The sequence below is a fragment of the Bombus flavifrons genome, chromosome 7 (assembly GCF_040668555.2).
Source record: "Bombus flavifrons isolate JBK064 chromosome 7, iyBomFlav1_principal, whole genome shotgun sequence".
Taxonomy (NCBI): domain Eukaryota; kingdom Metazoa; phylum Arthropoda; class Insecta; order Hymenoptera; family Apidae; genus Bombus; species Bombus flavifrons.
The window spans coordinates 6,078,524-6,097,155 of NC_138448.1; the positions used below are offsets into that span (position 1 = coordinate 6,078,524).

At 35.9% G+C, this 18,632-nt stretch overlaps 3 protein-coding genes across 9 annotated transcripts in view; 1 reads left to right on the top strand and 2 right to left on the bottom strand.

Annotated features, from left to right (window-relative positions):
- Positions 1-2,928, bottom strand: part of jus (EB domain-containing julius seizure protein) — a 45,384-nt gene extending 42,456 nt beyond the window's left edge. For 2 of the 7 annotated variants that reach the window (XR_011173501.1, XM_069116140.1), the window contains exons 1-2: positions 2,489-2,925; positions 1,982-2,407 (exon numbers count right to left, since the gene is read on the bottom strand). Coding sequence is in view for 4 of the 7 variants with exons in the window: in XM_069116140.1 (XP_068972241.1) it covers positions 1,982-2,165 (184 nt within the window). In the remaining 3 variants the exon portion in view is untranslated. Of the gene's footprint in view, positions 1-1,981 lie in introns of all 7 variants that reach the window. The other 5 variants (XM_069116137.1, XM_069116139.1, XR_011173500.1 and 2 more) reach the window with 4 other exon arrangements.
- Positions 1-18,632, top strand: part of TORIP (Torsin interacting protein) — a 50,557-nt gene that overhangs the window by 26,578 nt on the left and 5,347 nt on the right. The window lies entirely within an intron of this gene.
- Positions 7,419-18,534, bottom strand: LOC138181403 (putative defense protein 3). Its single transcript, XM_069116146.1, has 4 exons — positions 17,741-18,534; positions 17,237-17,488; positions 12,925-13,132; positions 7,419-7,741 (listed from the first exon to the last, which is right to left on the bottom strand). Exons 2-4 carry the CDS (start codon positions 17,457-17,459, stop codon positions 7,678-7,680), a joined length of 495 nt encoding a protein of 164 aa, XP_068972247.1. The 5' UTR covers positions 17,460-17,488; positions 17,741-18,534; the 3' UTR covers positions 7,419-7,677.

Sequence of the window (18,632 nt, forward strand, 5' to 3'; positions counted from 1 at the left end):
AAGATGTGTCGTCGCTAAAAATCGTTGCCAAAAGTAATTATTTGAATGATTGTTTTTCACTACTTGACAATTTTACTACGAAAATCTTCACTGCGTAATTAACAAAGAATATTCCTATGTTTTCCACTAATTTATCATTCATTATCTCCCTCGCCATCTTTTTTGAACGTTGTCGCAGTACTTTAATAATTTTAAAGTGGAACCGAATCAATTGCTGTCTCAGCCATTTGTCGCACTTTTTTTTCGTTGCAACACATTCGTTACGGTTTTTTGCATTGTTGTGAGTACAGTCATTTGGATTTCATATGGATGTATTAGGGATTATCGTGTTGCTGGTACAGTTTGGAAGCTCGTAAAATGTATATGGGTCAGTTGTAAATAAATAGTCGCGTTCGATCGTGCAAAAGGCTTATTGTATATCCGCTGTGCATACGTATTTCATTGATCCGGCAAAGGGACTTAAAATACAGAGAGATCTTGACATCGATCGACACGTAGTCTCCCGTCGATGCTGCAATAATATTTGCTCGTATATCGACCGGAAATAAAAACGTGAAAGGGATGAAAGTGGAATGCAATCAGTGACATAGTCGAGATAATCAATGCCAAGTGTCTTTTATAGAAACATTCGATGAATATCTCTTTATTCTTATCAGAGAAGAAAAGGATGCAAATAATCCTTTGTCATTTTATTTTGTTTTATTATGCAGCAAGTAAAGCAAGAGAAGTTGTTAAATGGAAGAGTTGTTAAATATTTATTAGAATATAATATCGTGGTATTAAAATACAATGGTTGCAAAAAATATTGATATTTATTATACCATTGACATACTTAGTTAATTAGGCCCCTACATATATATATATATAGTATATTAAATTTTTTATTATTTAGTAGTATTTTTGTAGGACTAGAAAAATTCGATAGTGCGAGAATGAGATGTAAAACCTGACAAAATAAAATTCCATTAGAAAATACGAATACATGTAAAAATACTTATTGTGTGAATAAGAATTTTATTATAGTAGACTTGAACCAATTTGTGTAATTACTTAATTCATTAAGATTATAGAGATTAGCGTGTATATTTGCGTGGTGTGTTTGCATACTATAATTTAAGAGAATTGAATAATTAATTAAGATTGTGGAGTTTAGGGTGTATTTGGGAACGTGCACACAATTTGCATAATTCTTGTTAAACAATCGAGTAAACATCAATTTTTGTCAAAGATATTTTTACTTTAAAAGTTTCGTGGGATGAGAAAGCTATTCGTCATTGTGATCTTATAATTGAGGAAAGTTTCGAAAAACCTTCCAAGATCACTCGAATATTCATCAAGAGTATTCCTTACTACGGTACTTCATCTTCTGCCTCCATCTCAAAAGCGCCAACTAAAATACGTACACTTAACAAAACCTGCCTCAGACTCCAAGTTTGACATATTCTCCGCGAATATTCCTCGCAACTTATCATCCTTTCAACTCTACCACAAAATAAAATTCGAGCACGATTTAACATCACCTAAACGTGAATCTTTATGAATAGATTGCGGATATCTACGCAAATTTATAATTAATTTATTCGCTCTTATAAAATAGACGAAACACAAATAAGGAAGAGATGCCTCGCATCTGCTCTATGCAAATAGAAAAACAATCTGAAATCTACGAATAAAAATCTAAAACTAGAGCATGGTCTACTGCGTTATGTTTTCCATAAATTATCATATGTTTAACATCCCCGTAAATGAATAAATATTTACGGTCAACTCGCAAGAATTGGGAAAAGGAAAATAAAACTCAGAGAAGCTTACTCTCGATCACGATCTAATATTTTACGTGACTTAATATATTTTTCTATTATGTGCTTTCTACATACACTCCTGCGCGTTATACTTTTCCGAAATCCATCAAAAATTCACGATCCACTCGAAAAACTCGAAAAAGAAAGGGAAACTATATAAAATTGAGAGAAAGACTCACCCTCGATCGTGGTAAGTTCGGGTGGTTCGGACATGCCGAAGACCATACGATCCTGCACGATCCAGCAGGAGACGAACAGGACGAGGACGAGGTTGACCGCATAGCCAGGCTTCCTCGAGGCGGTCACGCAGGACGTGGATGACGGCAGGGACGCCGTCGCGGCGACGGCGTCGGTGGCGTGCATCTTCACGACTGGCCCTGACACGCGGCCTCTTCTCGCTCACCCTTCTCTTCTCTGTCGTTGCTCACCCCTATGTATGTACGCATACGTGGTACGCACCGTGGAGCACCTGCACGCAGGTCAAGCCTGCCGTACCTACTTCCGGTATCACATATCCGCGCGATCGGCCCGTGTGATCGATAGCACGCGCATATCTCCGCACGTTCCACCTTTCCACGGGCAGCCAGAGGAAAGTAGGAAAGCAACTAGATTTAGAAAAATCGAAAATTGCCAGATGTTGAACGAGAATGAACTTAGGGCGGTATATAGACGGCTCTTTTATTCACCCTGGTCGTCAACGTCTTGTTGTACCGGCTCGTGGAGGGAGCGAAGAAGGAGAAGAAGGTTCGTGGACACGTTTTACCGCAACCACCACCACCACCACCACCAGAACTTCCCCTCACTGCTTGAACGACAGGTTCATGGGAACAGAATGGCACACTGCTTCTTTATTCAGTCTCCGACTTCTTCCTCCTTTTCTGCCTCTCTCATGTATACGTGATATATATTTTACTGTACGATCGATCCGTCGATTCGAAAACAGATACTTTCTTGATTATATTGCTTGAGTAATGCCCTCGGTTCTCGCCAAGATTTTCATGAAAATGGAGAAGAATTCACGAGTCGCTGAATTAAACGAAATAAGGGATACACGATCGTCTTCGCCACGCGGCCAAGAGCGATATGGAGGCAGCAAACAACGACCGAATCGAGTCGGAGGGTGATCACGACGCTAGGGCGCCGACGTCCTGCGCAATGCATGCGAGAACCAGCACGTTACTCGCACCCCCGCTTCGTCGCAGCCCCGACCGCAGCCGTGGAATCGTCGCAGGGGCGCAGAGCCCCTGAGTCATTCCTCGTGAAACAGCCAGAGAGACTCGAGGGTCGATGTGTTCCTCTGTGGCGCAACGTAAATATGTATGATTCTAAGCGAGGTACACGTCGTCGACGTGCTGCTTCACGAGCAGGCGTAACAGAGGGTGAAAGGGAGTTACGTTTCGTTACATACGCTGCGGAAACGCGTCGTCATCTTAACGACCTGGCTACGGATTAGCAGCGGACCGAGATACGCGAGCGTACACCGTAAATATGGATCGTGAACGGGTCAGGTTGTTTCAAATCGATGATTGCAGAAAATTGGGACAGGGAAAATGGGAAACTCGTTTAGGCTATATAAAGCGACGTTATAGAGAATTGGAAGGTAAAGGCATAGAGTTTCGAAGGGTTAGTAGGATTCGCTGAGACATGGCTGTTATTGAATGTCGCGAAGAGTATCAAATTTTGGATAGTTCGTGGAATTCGTCGAGTAGGTTAACGCTTCGATGATGCAGCATGATAATTGGAAGTACGGGATACGAGTATGACGAATGCCAATGCAAAATGTTTTACCATATGTTTATACAAACAAAAAAATTTTTCCTCTTATCTCTTCGTAATAGTCAACTCTGGTGACCTCTCGAACTCTTTACTTTTATCGGATTCGTCACTTGAGGAGAAATAGGATAATCGCAAATTCTCGATTTTTTTATAGAAATAAGATATCAGAGGATAGCAGGGATATTAAACATATAGCTTAGCCTTCTTTTTTATGGAAATATTTATCAAATATTTCATCGTGCGATCAATAAGATCAATAGCTTTGTGCAATAATACCGCAAAAATCTAAGATTCCATATTTTGGGCCACCTGAAACAAAATACCAATTCAACCTTACGCTTCACGTTTAAAGTTTAACTGCTGAAATACCGTGCGAAACAGATCCACGCTCTATTGTCTGCGGATCTCAATTCTTCACACGTGCAGATCCCACGCATTCGTGTCATGTATTCTTCGTTGCTCGAATCTTCGTCAGTATTTTAAGGGACTATTCCAATACGCGTATTCGTTCAAAATCGATATTTTTACGCTCGTTTATCCGATCTTCCATTTAAAGATTCATTTGAACATTTGGATTTTTCCTGACGTTCTATCTTTGCTATTCTCTTGTTTTCCCGACAACTATCAATTTGTATTATCATATCGAGCACCGTTCAATCTGAAAGAAAAAAATTCTAGAATAAAGCGATTAAAACTTGTCAGCTGTCGTTGTCGATGAACGTTTCTATCGATATATTCACGAAGAGTTATCCCATAAAGCCCTTGGGTATATTACATCGAGCGACGTCGTCCCGATTTTTATGGCAATCAAACGCGTAAACTGGTCTACTTCTGTCAGAAGCAGAAATTGAGAAAACTCCGGTACTATACAGTCGAGGTAATTAACACTCTGATCTTAATCTAATACACGACCATTAAGTAGGTCCTTAAATTAGTTTGTAACACGCATAGTATGAAATAGCGACAAAATTCATAGACTTTTTAATGAATAAGAACGTCGAATCTAAAATTTCACAATACAGTTCGCTGATTTGTTGCAATTGCGTTATATCAATGTTTAATTTTATTTTCCGGTTGGATAAGATCCGGATATTTTACTATTCTTCGAGATTCTATAGCTTCTTGGAATCGACGTTGGTGAATTTAGATGCGACGGGTTTGCGAAAAGTGGTCGTAAAATCTGTTCCGTGGTCGACGTTGTGATATGTAGTTTCGCAGAGTTTTCGGTCACAGTACGTACAAATTTATTAGACATAAAAATTAAAAATTTCGCACTATATGCAATTTTCACTTTATACCGAATAAAAATTTATCACCTACAAAAATCTAAAATTATTCGACGTTTAATCAGGTTGACCCAAAAGTGTCTTTCGCTATCTGCACTCAGCCGCTTCATCTGTTTATACAATGTTTGATACAAATATGAAACCTAGTCTGTCAAATGTCTTCGTCTTTATCCTCAGTCACATCCTCTAGCTGCCATAGGATACGTTTCGCTTGCATTAAAACAAAAAATGCTGTGTATTTTATAATATAATGTAATAAATTCTATTATTACCTCATAAACCGAAAGAATCTTTTAGAACAACCTAATATTTTCAAGGATTTTAGATACGAAAATCTAAAATCATTTCCAATGCAACATTTCGTAAAATTAATTGATAAATTTTGTAAAACCGTAGAAACTCGTAAGGATTATCGATCGAAGCAGTTAATACGATGAATTAGCATCTTTTGGAAATGTTCCGAGACTCCTTCGAAGATAAAAATCGCACGAGTCGTCGAGCTATCAGGAACGTAGAAGGCGATTGCTTCTTTCGTGCAATCTATCGGAAGGGAATTCTCGTTCCGCTGTTTAAGGAGCAGCGATTACCGGTTTCACGCGGAGACACGTGAACCGACACGACGACGAGATGGTTACCACACGTTCCCAAAGAGGGTTTTGCCGTTTCTTTCGCCGGATTGCCGTTAATGGAACTCAGCACGTCGTAATGCGAGCAAAAGTATCGCGAGACACGTTACGTAAGTTAGTCGATCGGTAAAAGTGGGTCGTCCCCGTAAGGGAGGTTCGATAACTTCCAAACCGATCTCGCCGATACACTTCGCCATTCTAAGTATCTTCGAATTGGAATCGACGTCAGAAGAGCCGACCGGTGAATTTAGATGCGATAGTTTTGCGAGAAAGGATCGCAAAATCTGTTCCGTGCTCGACGATCGAGGTCCATGAGTTTGAGCACTTTGCCAACTGAACCATCGTTGTTCACGCGATAAAACAATTATTAATCGCAAACTTCTCTAAAATCTCTCCTCTTCTATACCTAGAAAAAATACATATTATATCCGATTCTTAACGCGTTTTTTCTCTAGATCTGTTTAAATGTATGTCAATTTTTGGGACTATAAACGAATATAGTTGCTTGCTTATTCGAAGACACAGAGCGTTTCCTTGTTTAACGTTAATCAAAGTTTCAGTTCAACTTCTAACCGTAGCCTCGTGAATAGGTAAATCTTGGTTTGCTGGATGTTGAAAGAGATAGGATGTCGAAACTGATGTTAGGCGAATCCATTGGGAGCGAACGTTGCGTAAGTTTGGTTTGAAGTCTTGAAAAAGTGAATCTGTTACGAATCATGTCCCCGAAGGCTGAAATTCTTCGCACGATGCGATCATTTGTTAGGGTAGGTTGAAGATACTCGGTGGATGTGAAAAGCTGGGAGATTTCTTTGTCTGACTGAGCGAGCTATTGCCGAGGTAATGTTTCGTGGAATTCTAATGGTCTTCCTTCTCGTTACTGGTAATCAATTTTACACGATCGTTAGAGGAAGATTGTAGTTTCGATGAACCTTGTGCCACATTCTTAACAATGAGAGATCGTACAGAAGTGCGTGACGTTTTTATTACACCGTCATTTATTAAAGTGACGTAGAATCGGCGTTTTATTACCATGAGAAGTACAAAGACTTCGTTCGCATAATGGACAAGGCTGTTAACAGACATATTCGATTATAAATTTAATACGAAATTACTGAAATTATATAAAATGGAAATTAAGCTTCTTCTCGTTATATTGGTAAATTTATTATACTTTTGATTATTTTGTCTATAAATTTGATTTAAGACTACGTAAAAAATGAAATTAACGCATGTAAAAAGAATTTTCCGTCGTGTTAATAGATTTATTATATTTTGTACATTTATCGCATTATGAACCATAATCGAATATTCTAGCCATTAAAGTAGGTAATTTGAATATATATAGTAGCTTGACATGGTAAAGCTTTAAACTCTCTATAGCCGATAGTTTATATGATGATCGTCAGGAGAAAAACGTGATATTTTATATCTTTCGTCGATCAATTTTATATTTTTAAGACTTTACAATTTAACGCGGTACGTTGTACAAATATGTACACTCGTATAAACGATGTACACTCAGTCAATCGAATATTACGCAACTGCGTCTGACAGATCGAGAACCTTAGCGACCGGTTGCGAATGAAAATAGAAAGTAGCTTCCACAGACTAACAGAAAAAGAACCGACTGGAACAACATCATCAATATTTCATGAACAACGAAAGTTCAACTTCTTCTACGAGGCGAAGAAAGACATAAATGTGTAAACTCTTACGATTTTATATTAGAAACTATTTCTTCTTAGAAGAAATATACATCAATATACAAGATCGTGTAAATTTTTATGTTTTTGTATTTAACGTTTTTTCTTATTACAAGATAGGTCAATGTATATAAGCAATATAAAAAGTTTTTATTATTTGACAGTTAATATCTTAGTTTCTGTTTATAAAAAAATAGACTAATATCGCTAGGATATACAAAATCGTGAATTTTTGTGATTTTATATTTAAAATCGTTCTTTCTTTCTTACAATAGAATAGATCAATATACAATATACAAGATAGTACAAAATACATGTTTCTTCGTATTTTACGATGTTCTTGGGCGTTCCGATGTCATCACTTCCCTCTGTTCATTTATGAATCGCTATGCTTTCAACGCAAAAGCAAGATCTTTCGAAGAATCGAATACGATTATTAGTTCCAGAGTATAGTACTTTTGAACTTAGAAATTAGTAGAGATCTTCAATTCTTCGTTGTGGCTACCAGATTGGACCAGTAAGTCGCGTACTCCTTCAAAATGGTGCCTCTGTAATCAGAAAAATCACAAATATCAAATTAAATACCGTAATTTAAAGTAAATGGTCAGAGGTTAACGTCTTAGGTGCTTCTAGAGTGAAATATTTCGGCATTCTTTGGCGAGTTTATAGCATCCACATTTGACATGTAAAATATCGTGTCGTGTATCATTTCGTTTGCGATATAATTCAGAGGATCGTAAGTATAACGATAGCTAATAAAATGCAAAATCAATGCCGCGATCCAATCGTGTTTTATTGTTAATACTATACTTAAAACACGCAAGCTAGAGGAGAAATACCATAAGTCACGTATTTTGCCCTTTACAGAGTAGCGAAGCATTTTTTTTTTTCTTTTTAGTACGTTTGATAGGCTGTCGATCAATTTTGTATTATCACAAACTTCTTTTTATGATTAAATCCATCTTGATTTCACACCAGTCTAATTATACTCTTTTATATTTTTAGAAATATTGATTGCCACAAGATTAGCTATATACCACTGATCTTTTTAGAAAACTTCATGAATTTATCATATCTCTTAAAGTATCCTTACATTCTATATATATATATATCTTTACGATTTTTTAACCACTGAGCTGCATAAAAATAAGAAGATCAATGGAAATACGTTTTCTTTTATTGTCTTCGAGATATGTGTATCAGAGGTACTATTAAGGAGATTGGGTCTTTAATGGCCAGCCACGCGTTAGCTACTCCTACGGTTCAGAACCTAAGAACGGTAATAATCCAACAACAGAACTGTTCCTATGAAAGAATGTTCCAAAGAATGAAAACGAAATCGTTAATATTAATACCAATAGCGTCTTGCGACAGAAAATTAAGAAAATAAGTGGTATTTACCGATGTGCGGAATAATGATTAAAGAAGCTGTCTTTTGTGTTTAGATAATATATCAACATAAACAAATAATTGAAGTTGTAACATCCATATACCAAAAATAATAAAAATACAGAATTCTTTTCTTATTAACATCGATAACATTGAGTAAACTAACCGTATGAATAGGATGCAACGAAAACATCGCATTAACGCTGCAAGCGTAACAAGTAAAATATTGATCGAACAAAAGAAAACGCTCGAAGTTGATGTTTTAAACTTCACTGAACGAACGCGTCCTTTCCCTCTTTTTTTTTTTTTTTTCTTTTTTCAAAACCCGTATACTGCTGGGATACACGAGGGTGAAGAACAAATTTAAAACTACACCACTTACGAGTCGGGTTTTCCCATGCTCGTATGAAAAAGGTAAAGGAAAGGTAAAAAGAAAAAAGTAGAAGTTTCTGTGCTGTAAAACGATTCAACGTGGTATTTCAAACGAGGGACCGCAACGAGCTAGAACGATTCATCCGTTACCTTTCAGCCCGGCATGCGAACCTTCTGACCTGTAATATTCCCTGGAAATTCGATGGTTTATTAGCAAGCCTGCCGTGTACACGCGTATTCGCGAGCAATCGCGCGGCGGAAACGATTATTTCCACTGGCCAGCAGCATACAATTAATCTTATTACGTTATCCCCTGTCGAATGGAAATCCTTCATCCACGTCGTAACTTAGTGAACTCTATTTTCCAAGATAATTAGTACCTAATGAAGGCCACATTTTCGATTTCGATATCAGTGATATAATTTCGCAATACGATATAACGTGAAGGCGAATAACGAGATCATTGCAGTTCGGTGAACGTAAATTTGTCAAAATCGAATAGAAAGGAATTACAAGTTGGGAAATTGCAAATACGAAATTAATGGAGATCCTCCTATGAAATATTGGAATTTGTTTCCCAGGATAATCGATGACACAAATTTTTTCATTTTATATTTTAATTGGATTAATTCAATTTCAGAATGTGATGCACAAGAGCATCGCAATTTGGTGAAGAGATTTTCGACAGAAGCTCGACATTGCAAAGAGTAATTGCAATTTAGAAAATTGGAAATACGGAATTATGGAAATTTTCCTTTTAATTCGGCTAATGTGTACAATGAAAGGGTTGTAATTTAGTAAATAATAATAAACAAGCATTTAAGATATTCACTTTCCTGATGAATTGGAAAAAGAAAATAGACACACCGCAATTTGACTAATATAATTTTGTTTTACGAATTAACACGATCACGCTTTAAAGAATCGAGATTGGGTCTTTTTTTTTTTAATTCCAATTCGACAAATTTAATTTTCCCGATGAATCAAATGAAAAAGAACGAGTAAATATAATTTACTTCAAGAGATAAATTATTACTATTTAGATAATGTACTTTTTCACAGAAATATAATTGCAATTTAACAGAACATAATTCTCTGGATGAATTAAAATCAAATTAACTAATTCTTTTCCTCCAACTTTATCCAACGCGATTCTTTTGCATGTTGAGAAAATGAATGTTTCTTTATGACTTTGAGTGCACGACTTACGTAGGAAACTGAAGAAAAATGGAAGTTTTTCTATTTGGACCACAGGAAACCGCGAGTAGATTGTTCAAGTCCCAACGGGTAAAAACCCGTGGCTAAAATTAATTAATTAGCCTGGCTTGGAAGTTTAACGCTTCCTACCAACGTGTTCCCCTGGTAACTAATGGGGACATTGGTCGTAAATTATTGTCACAGTAGATTAATTATTTGCGAAGCAAAAGAAATTTCTTTTGAAGCTAAGAATCCTGTGGTGCTTGTTGTATAAAATATTCACATAGAATGGCTTAATTTGCAACAGTTGCTATCGGGATCTACCAACCACCGAAATGCAGATGAGTTGAAAAAGAAGAACGTCAAAGTTGAAATAATACAAAATAAACGATTCTAAAAAGTAATTAGAAATTTTAAGGCAATATGACTTTCATAAGGCATATTACTTTTTTTACATCTTTCTGACTATGTCTGATGAAATCTTTATATTAAAAATATTTAACGAAAGAAACGCGCAATATATGGAGATTATTAAAATGCCAGTGATCTATGAATGATGCGCATAAATTCAATTAAATGAAACTTTGGAATATTAAAAAATAACTGCAACGTACGTGTACATGACGAAATTAAATTTCTATATTTGTCTCATTTCGTCAAGTAGAATTTTTGTAAAATTCACATAAGCAACGAAGATTATTAACATTTTTCTGTGAGCTATTTTACAGACACGCGTAAGCACAATTTTGAAATTTGAAATATTAAACGATAATTAGAAACTAACGATAAAAATGATCTCCTCCGCAGTTTCTTAATTATTTTATACGAACATTTTTATAATTCGGGAATTGGATAAATAACTTTATAAATAACTTGGATAAATAAATTTATTAAAAAGTCTGTGATCTATTAAAACTGATACTATCCATTAAGAACGAAGATACGGTTAAGCCCAATTAATAATAGTCTGATATTGGCTAATGCTTTGGTAAAACGCGTTTCTCATAAATGAAGACTTTGCGAACAATTACATCTAATTTGAGGACTGCAACGATGAACTCTTTGACAAACATCAAAAACTAAGAACAGCACAAGGTATTATTATCCCTAGAGGGTGTGGCTGATAATCACCACTCCGATTTTAGTTTCTCTTTCATTATCCTCCTAATTTTGTGATCCAATATCGTGAACTTTTTGGCACCAGTAAAGTTGTTAAAATTGTTTCATGTTGTTCGTATTATTTATTTTTCAATTTATTTTCCAGTATTTTCCAAAACTCGACTACGACTAATTTCTATCGTTCGTCGATCTTTCGTTTACAGTGAGTGAAAAAGGATCCAAAGATTTTATATACAGGGTGGTTGGTAACTGGTGGTACAAACGGAAAGGGAGTGATTCTACGCGAAAAAAGATGTCGAAAATATAGAATAAAAATTTTTCATTTGAGGCTTTGTTTTCGAGAAAATCGACTTTGAATTTTCGCTCGGTACGCGTGCACTTTATCACGTCTCGTTATAACGGATCTCACTGTAGATTTAAAAAAAAATAAAAAAAAAAATTCTTTTTTAATTTTTATTCTTATTTAATTTATTAATATTTATTTTTAAATTTAATTTATTTTATTTTATATTTTCGACTTCTTTTTTCGCGTAGAATCACCCCTTTCCGCTTGTACCACCAGTTACCAACCACCCTGTATATGAAAATTTTTGATATTAATTCTAAATAACAATTTAATTTTCTTTTTAATATAAATCCAGGAAATAGAAACAGTAAAGATATTAATAATAATTTCACTATATTTCTTTGATAAAAGAAACAGTTTTTAAAGGAACGATACGGGGATTAAGAAATATTCAGAAGTCATAGTACGGTGAATAAATGATCATGTTATTTTGTAACTACATTATAATGGCTTGTACCCGTTCTCGTTTTAAGCGCAACAAATGATATCATTTCGTTTACGATAAGAGTGACGCAATCTTGCGAGTAGATTGCATTCCACGGGGAAGAATTTACAAATATTTCCCTTCACCAAAGTGCAACCAATTACCATAAATTATACTCGGCACATGCTTGTCGTTTATAATAAACGTGTCCAAATTAAGCTTGACAGCATTGGAAATTTATGTCGATTCTCCTGCTAATCTATGATAGAGTACGTGACGCTTGAATGAAGCATTATTGAGACTTATTCATATATCAACGAATGTAGAATGATTATCAGAAATTATTATGAAATTAGACTAAAATCGAATAACTCCACGATTAACGAAATTTTACAGGTTACAAATTAATGCTAGATAAATAAATTCCTTTACGTAACCCTAACAAAATTTCCTACTAGAACAAATCAATTTTACAAATTAAATACAAAACGACTCGTAAAACAGCGATGACTCTTTTCTTTCCGAAACTGGTCATCAGAAAGTTTCACTGCAATAAATATCACGAAGCATGGCTACAGAAAGTTCCGCTGTAAAAATACACAGTAACTTAGTTTTAAAAGGTTCCACCTCGTTCAAAATGTCGCACAACTCGATTTCAAAAACTTCTGCTGTAAAAGCATCCTGCAACTGTTAATCCAACGTACGAGAATATTCCCGAAATTCCAAGTACAACGATACGAAACGTACGCAATGCGATTCTCCGCGATTCCGAAGATCATCCACTCTCCGCGGCTGGCTCTAAAATTCTATCAAAGTGATCGATTTGCAAGGCAAACCGCGTTAGTGCGGTTTATCTTCCCCGAACGAAGAAAATTGGCACTCACGTGAAGTACACGCGTCCACGGGCGTTCGGTGGTGCATTCCAGATAAGAGTGGCGTGCTGTTTCACGTAAGGATCGGCGTGTGTCACGGCACTGCACTCGGGGTGGGTATTCGTGTTGTCGGTTTGCGCCCAGGAACCGATCCAGTTGTCTGTATCGGGGTCACGTGCCTGCAGGAAGAATCCCTTGAACGACGAGCCGCTGATGGTCACTGGAAAAACATTCGGTTCACTGGAAAACTCAATCTCCAGGGACAGTTTGATGATATTGTCCGTGAGTGTGAGTCGCTGAGGAACACAAAGGAGGGAAGTAAACATAGAAAGAACGATCGACGAATGTAAGAAGGGATGTTGGAGAATGTGATTTCTCGTAGGTGGACCAATTAATCCGCACATATTTTTTGTAAATCAATCTTTTTTTAGCATTTATGGTTCCATTTGGATACACCAACAAAGTTTAACATTCAATTTTGCTGCTTGAATAAATGGTTCGTCGTTATGAAGGAAATCTGTTAACAACTTGTGTAGGAATTTGTTGGACGATAAAGCGGATACGTTGGTAGGTAGGTTGAAATTTTTCCGGAATTTTTAGAAACTTAGCATACCAACTGTATGTATATGTGAAGTGGACAAAATGAATGTACGGAGCATGCTGTGTTATTATTATACTAAGAAAATGCGATGTGATAAAAATTGTAGTTTAACGCGGTGGTATTTTTTAGATGCTTCTTCCCAAGATTGGGGAGATTCTGTTTTATAAATTTTACTCGTAGAATGAAAAAATCGATTATTTCCTCTAAGACACTGTGTTCATTGCTAGCTTATAGCGAATAGAAAGTAAGGGAAATAGAAACAATATAAAAATATAATATAAAAATCCCCAAAAAAAAGAAGTTCGTTGACAATTTACGATTCAAGACCTTTTAACATTTTTACACAGCGAGAAAAAATTTCTTGAAGATAAGAGAATAGGTGCATAGTATGAATATTAGAATGACGAAGAATAATCACAATCGCAACCGTGATTCGTATATTATTCTAAATTTATCGATAAGATTCAATGATAAAAAAGAAGAAAATAAAGAGAGAATATGTACTATAAAACATCTTGAGGAAATTGCTAAGGAAGTAAAAGGAAAACGTGAACGAAACTTTCAGCAGTAGGAAGCAGGAAGCTTATTTTCTCCGAGAACGTAAACAGGACGTAGACCTTGGGATTCGTTTCGACCACTATTCGTTTACGCCTCCCTCACTGCACCCTATTTCATTCCGGCTTCCTCATTCTCGAATATTCTAAGACATTCGAAAGGAACCAGTTTAGTCGCAGGTGAATCGCCTTAATATCTCTGCTTGTGATAAAAAAGAAAGGTCAATACCTCAATTATATTCTTAGTCGAACCCCGTTATCTTCCCTTGTTCTTTTCCCTTCTGTTTCATCAACTGTGATTGAATGATCTCTGACGTTCAATCTAACATACAAATATTGATATAAATGAAACATTGTTCATTAAACGACAACTTGAATATTTAGATAAATTTAATATTTATTTTAATCTGAAAACCTCGTTTCTCTCCTTCTCAACAGAAAATGCAATATTTATTTTTAAAATATAAATTAATATCAGCTCAGTGAGATAAATAAAAGAGTAATATTTACATTTGATATTTTTCTTTTTAACGTTTTAACACCGTACTTTTTTTCTACAGAAATGTACTATTTATTTACAGAATTTAGAAAATTAAATAACGTTTGAACTCTATTGCAACAATGAACGAACGAAATTTTCATACGTTTTGTATAATTGTTTAATCTTTCGTTAAATTTTGTGATTTTCATGCTGAAGGTAAAATCACGAAATTACGAACAGACGTGTATATCAAGCTTGATGAATAATAAATAACTATATCCTATAGTAACTGTATTTACTATATAATATTAAATCGGATAAATAACTTCGATATTGATTGGCAAAATTAGAATGTAGTGTTCGTGCCACTCCCTTTCCATCGACACAGTAATCTTCTATTCTGTCCACACACAACTTTTTTCTTCTTTCGCTTTTGATCGATACACGGTATTAGAGTCGGTGTACAAAGGCAACGTTGTACAAAGAACACAATTAGGATGACCAAAAAGAAAAAGACGAAGTTGCTACGATACGCTGGTCGTTCGGTACTGAGCGAGGTTTCGAACTTAATTTCAATTTACAATAGACAGTGTGTAACAAGAGTGAACTAAAAAGTGAAAAAAGAAGAGATCATCGAAGCTATGTATTTCAAAAGCGTATTTTATTTTCAAAGAAGTAGAAGTAACGATGGACCAACTTACTAAAACACGCTATACAAAGTTTAAAATTATGCGATTGAAATACCATTGAAGGGTAACTAAATGAAAGTAAATAAATACTACAGTGATATTCAATTTTATAAAAAGTAATTAATAGCAAATTCGATTATCAGAAGACTGGAGATATCTTTTCTCTGTCGCTATATAACGAATAAAACGATGTATCATAAGGTGCGTTCAAAACGTGTAAATTAGAACATTGAAAGCGAACAACGAGCATTAAAAGAAGCGAAATTACTCGACAAATGATCGTAAATTGTGTAAAAATTCCTCTTCGATCGTTCAACCATAAATGGAAGATGAGAAACGAGAAGAATCGTCGTATAATTGTATTTTGTTTAAGCGTGAGGGAAGTCAGTCTCGCATTCTGCATAGGTTCTACGAATAGAAGGACACGTAGGCGAGTTGCTTGCATTCTAGAATGCGTGCTTTAGATTTAACTAGGCAAAGTCAGGTCAGGCTAGCGCGTATTTCTTTTTTCGTGCAAGCGTGTTAAGTCGAATGAGAAAACTGCAGCTGGGGAACCTTGCAAACCTTAGCCTGGCTCCTTACTTATCGAGCTGCATGGTTGCAAAATATGTTACTTCCGGTTTCTATGTACGTGCACGAAATTACTTGGCAAATTAATCAACCTGCTAACAAGACTCTCGATCTGCGGGTAAAAAATTCTTGTCAACTCGTAAACTTCCTTATGAATCATTTTCAGAAATTGTACTTTTTATTTTTACTTTCTATTTCATGAAATTGTACGTTGTTGTCACGCGTCTTTTACTAGTAGTACGAATAATAAGAAAGTAAAAATTCGAATTTTATACCCAACTACCCTAAAGATTAATTCGATCAAACGACACTAACCATTTCTTAGATTCTTTTTTAGATCTTCAATTTATTTATTCGATTCGTCTATATCGTTATAGAAACGCCGTTGTCATTAAAATATTCCAATAAGCCTTCACCAAGCTTCTCCACATCTTAGTTCTTACGATTAATATTCATTGATATAACAAATTCTTATCAAATTGTTTGTCTTCCTTTGATCGTCGATCGAAATCTTCAATGAAGCGCCGCAAAAATCTTTACTTTCACTGCAAATCCTCCGTCCGTTATGCGTCGAGAATTTTATCAATATTCGTCTTGCAGACATTAAACTTTGAACAGTAAAAAATGAAGTACCTGCTACGGTACCGTAGCTAAAAATTTCTCTCGAGTTCCTACAAAATTTCCATCAGAGATCGAAAATTCGAAGACCGGTTTTGTGACTCAGGAAACTGTCATTTAATCGTGATAAACTATGAAGGTGGGGCAAGTTTAACGCAAACGTTAAACTGGAACATGAGTTTGATCTAACGTTTCGTCACACGACAAGTTGGCTGAATAAGAGGGATTTTAGGCACGTAATTTCGCTGGTGTTCGACGAAGTCTACATAGAAACGTATTTTTCACCCGTAGACGATTCACGCTATTATTCCGATGATTGAACATGCAGAACCGGACCGAGCCGCAAAATACGCGATTGTTAGCGTTTAGACGCGTTTCGAGTTATCCACGAGTTATCCACGTTGATTGGATCGATTGTTCCCTATATCGGCTTCGTCCCGTTATTCTTTTCCTATTCGATCGTTCTCGCCCTGTATCGCTAATTTTTCGACAAAATACAAGGGAAATTGTTTGCGACGAAACGTCCAACTATCTCTTTTCACCCCTTTCAAAGGAAATAAGATTCTCTCGTTTCCTTTTTGAAGAAACGATTTTCCTCTTCTTCGCTAAGTAGTTTATCAGCTTTTGCGAAGAACAATGCGTACTGCGACTGAATTCTTTTTACAAATGGGAGAAAAATTGTTTAATTGTAGTCTTGTTTCTTATTTTTCTTATTTTCCAATTTACGTGGTAATTAGTTGAGTGCGCATTTATGGGGACTTTAAATGTGCAAAAACGTAAAGAACGATTCGTTAAGAGACGGATAACGTACCAGTAATCTGAGATCCAGGACCGTATTGCGACGACGAGGCGGTAAAAGCGTAAGGACTCGATTGTACGGGTTGCGACTTCGCTTGGCCATGATTAGGTTCGTTGGCTTTCGATGGCTTCACGCAAGTATCCACCGGTGCACCGTCAGGGAAACTGTACGCGACGAACACCAAAGAAAGCACGATCAATGTACCAAACGTCACGTTCCTCTTGATCAAGCTCATGTTCGTCTTTTGACGCTCCTCTTGCGCTCCTGACAGTATTAGATTTTTGCATTAATGAGGATAGTAATGAAGTTTTCGGCTGCTTGGAAAGAATTTGTGAATTGAAATTATTATTTTGAAATAGTTAAAATTATTTTCAGATATATTAAGTTATATGATTTGATACGTCTGACAAAATATTTAGACAATATAATTTAGAAAAAAGGAGCATTAGGTATTTAAGTGTCCCTTTTGTCCTTAATAATTTGAGGAAAATAGTAAGGAAATTGAAAGACACTTACTACGATTAGATTAATAAGAAAAAGACGTAAAATTAAAAATGATCGTGTTGGAGGTAGAATGACTGCAAGGGAACTGCACCACTCGACCTCCTGCGAGTAACTCAAACGTGGCCAGATCCCACCATGGAATCATAAAAGGCTGGCACAATTCACCTTTGCTAATTGTCACTTTCACTTCGATCCCTTCGTTGATTCTGCAGCTGACTGCGAATCGTGTTTCGATATCCTTTGCGTTTAATCCTTCCCACTTTCGAAGGAACAGCTCAGTGGGTTACAAATTTTCGAAAGTATGATGCTGGAGATGTAAAACCTATAGATTCACGTGTTCGTCGATTCGATATCTTGGCCTGCTATATCTTTTAGAAAAATATCTCTTAATACAAATGAAAAATATTTGAAAGTGTATTTTTTAATCAAATAAAAATCGGTTCGTTAGCAATAGAAACATTTCTATTTGAATATATATTTAGTTTTGTGCCAAAGTAAGAATGTCCTGTTTTTGTCCCGTTAAGCAATATTTCCAGTGACCCAATTTTATTCGTGAATAATGAAAATATTTTCGTTTGGAAGTATTTTTAATTTTGTAGAAGTAAGGCTACTTCGTTGAATCGTAGTTAAACTCTTTAAAAATATTGCATACTGTAACGTTGCGTATTACGAGCTTCGAGTTGTATCGATTAAAGGTAATAAAATACATAGGAGAATGTGCAAGGGGCACGTGCCTGCATCGCATGTCATTTTTGTACCCTATTAAATTGATTCGTGGAAAAATGTATCACGCAGCTTAACGTAGTATTTGTACAAAGCTATGATGTACTCCGTCGATCAGTGTTACTTTTCACAGTGTTATTGATTTTCCACGAGCTCCTTAGGTCGACACAATGTAAAGTAT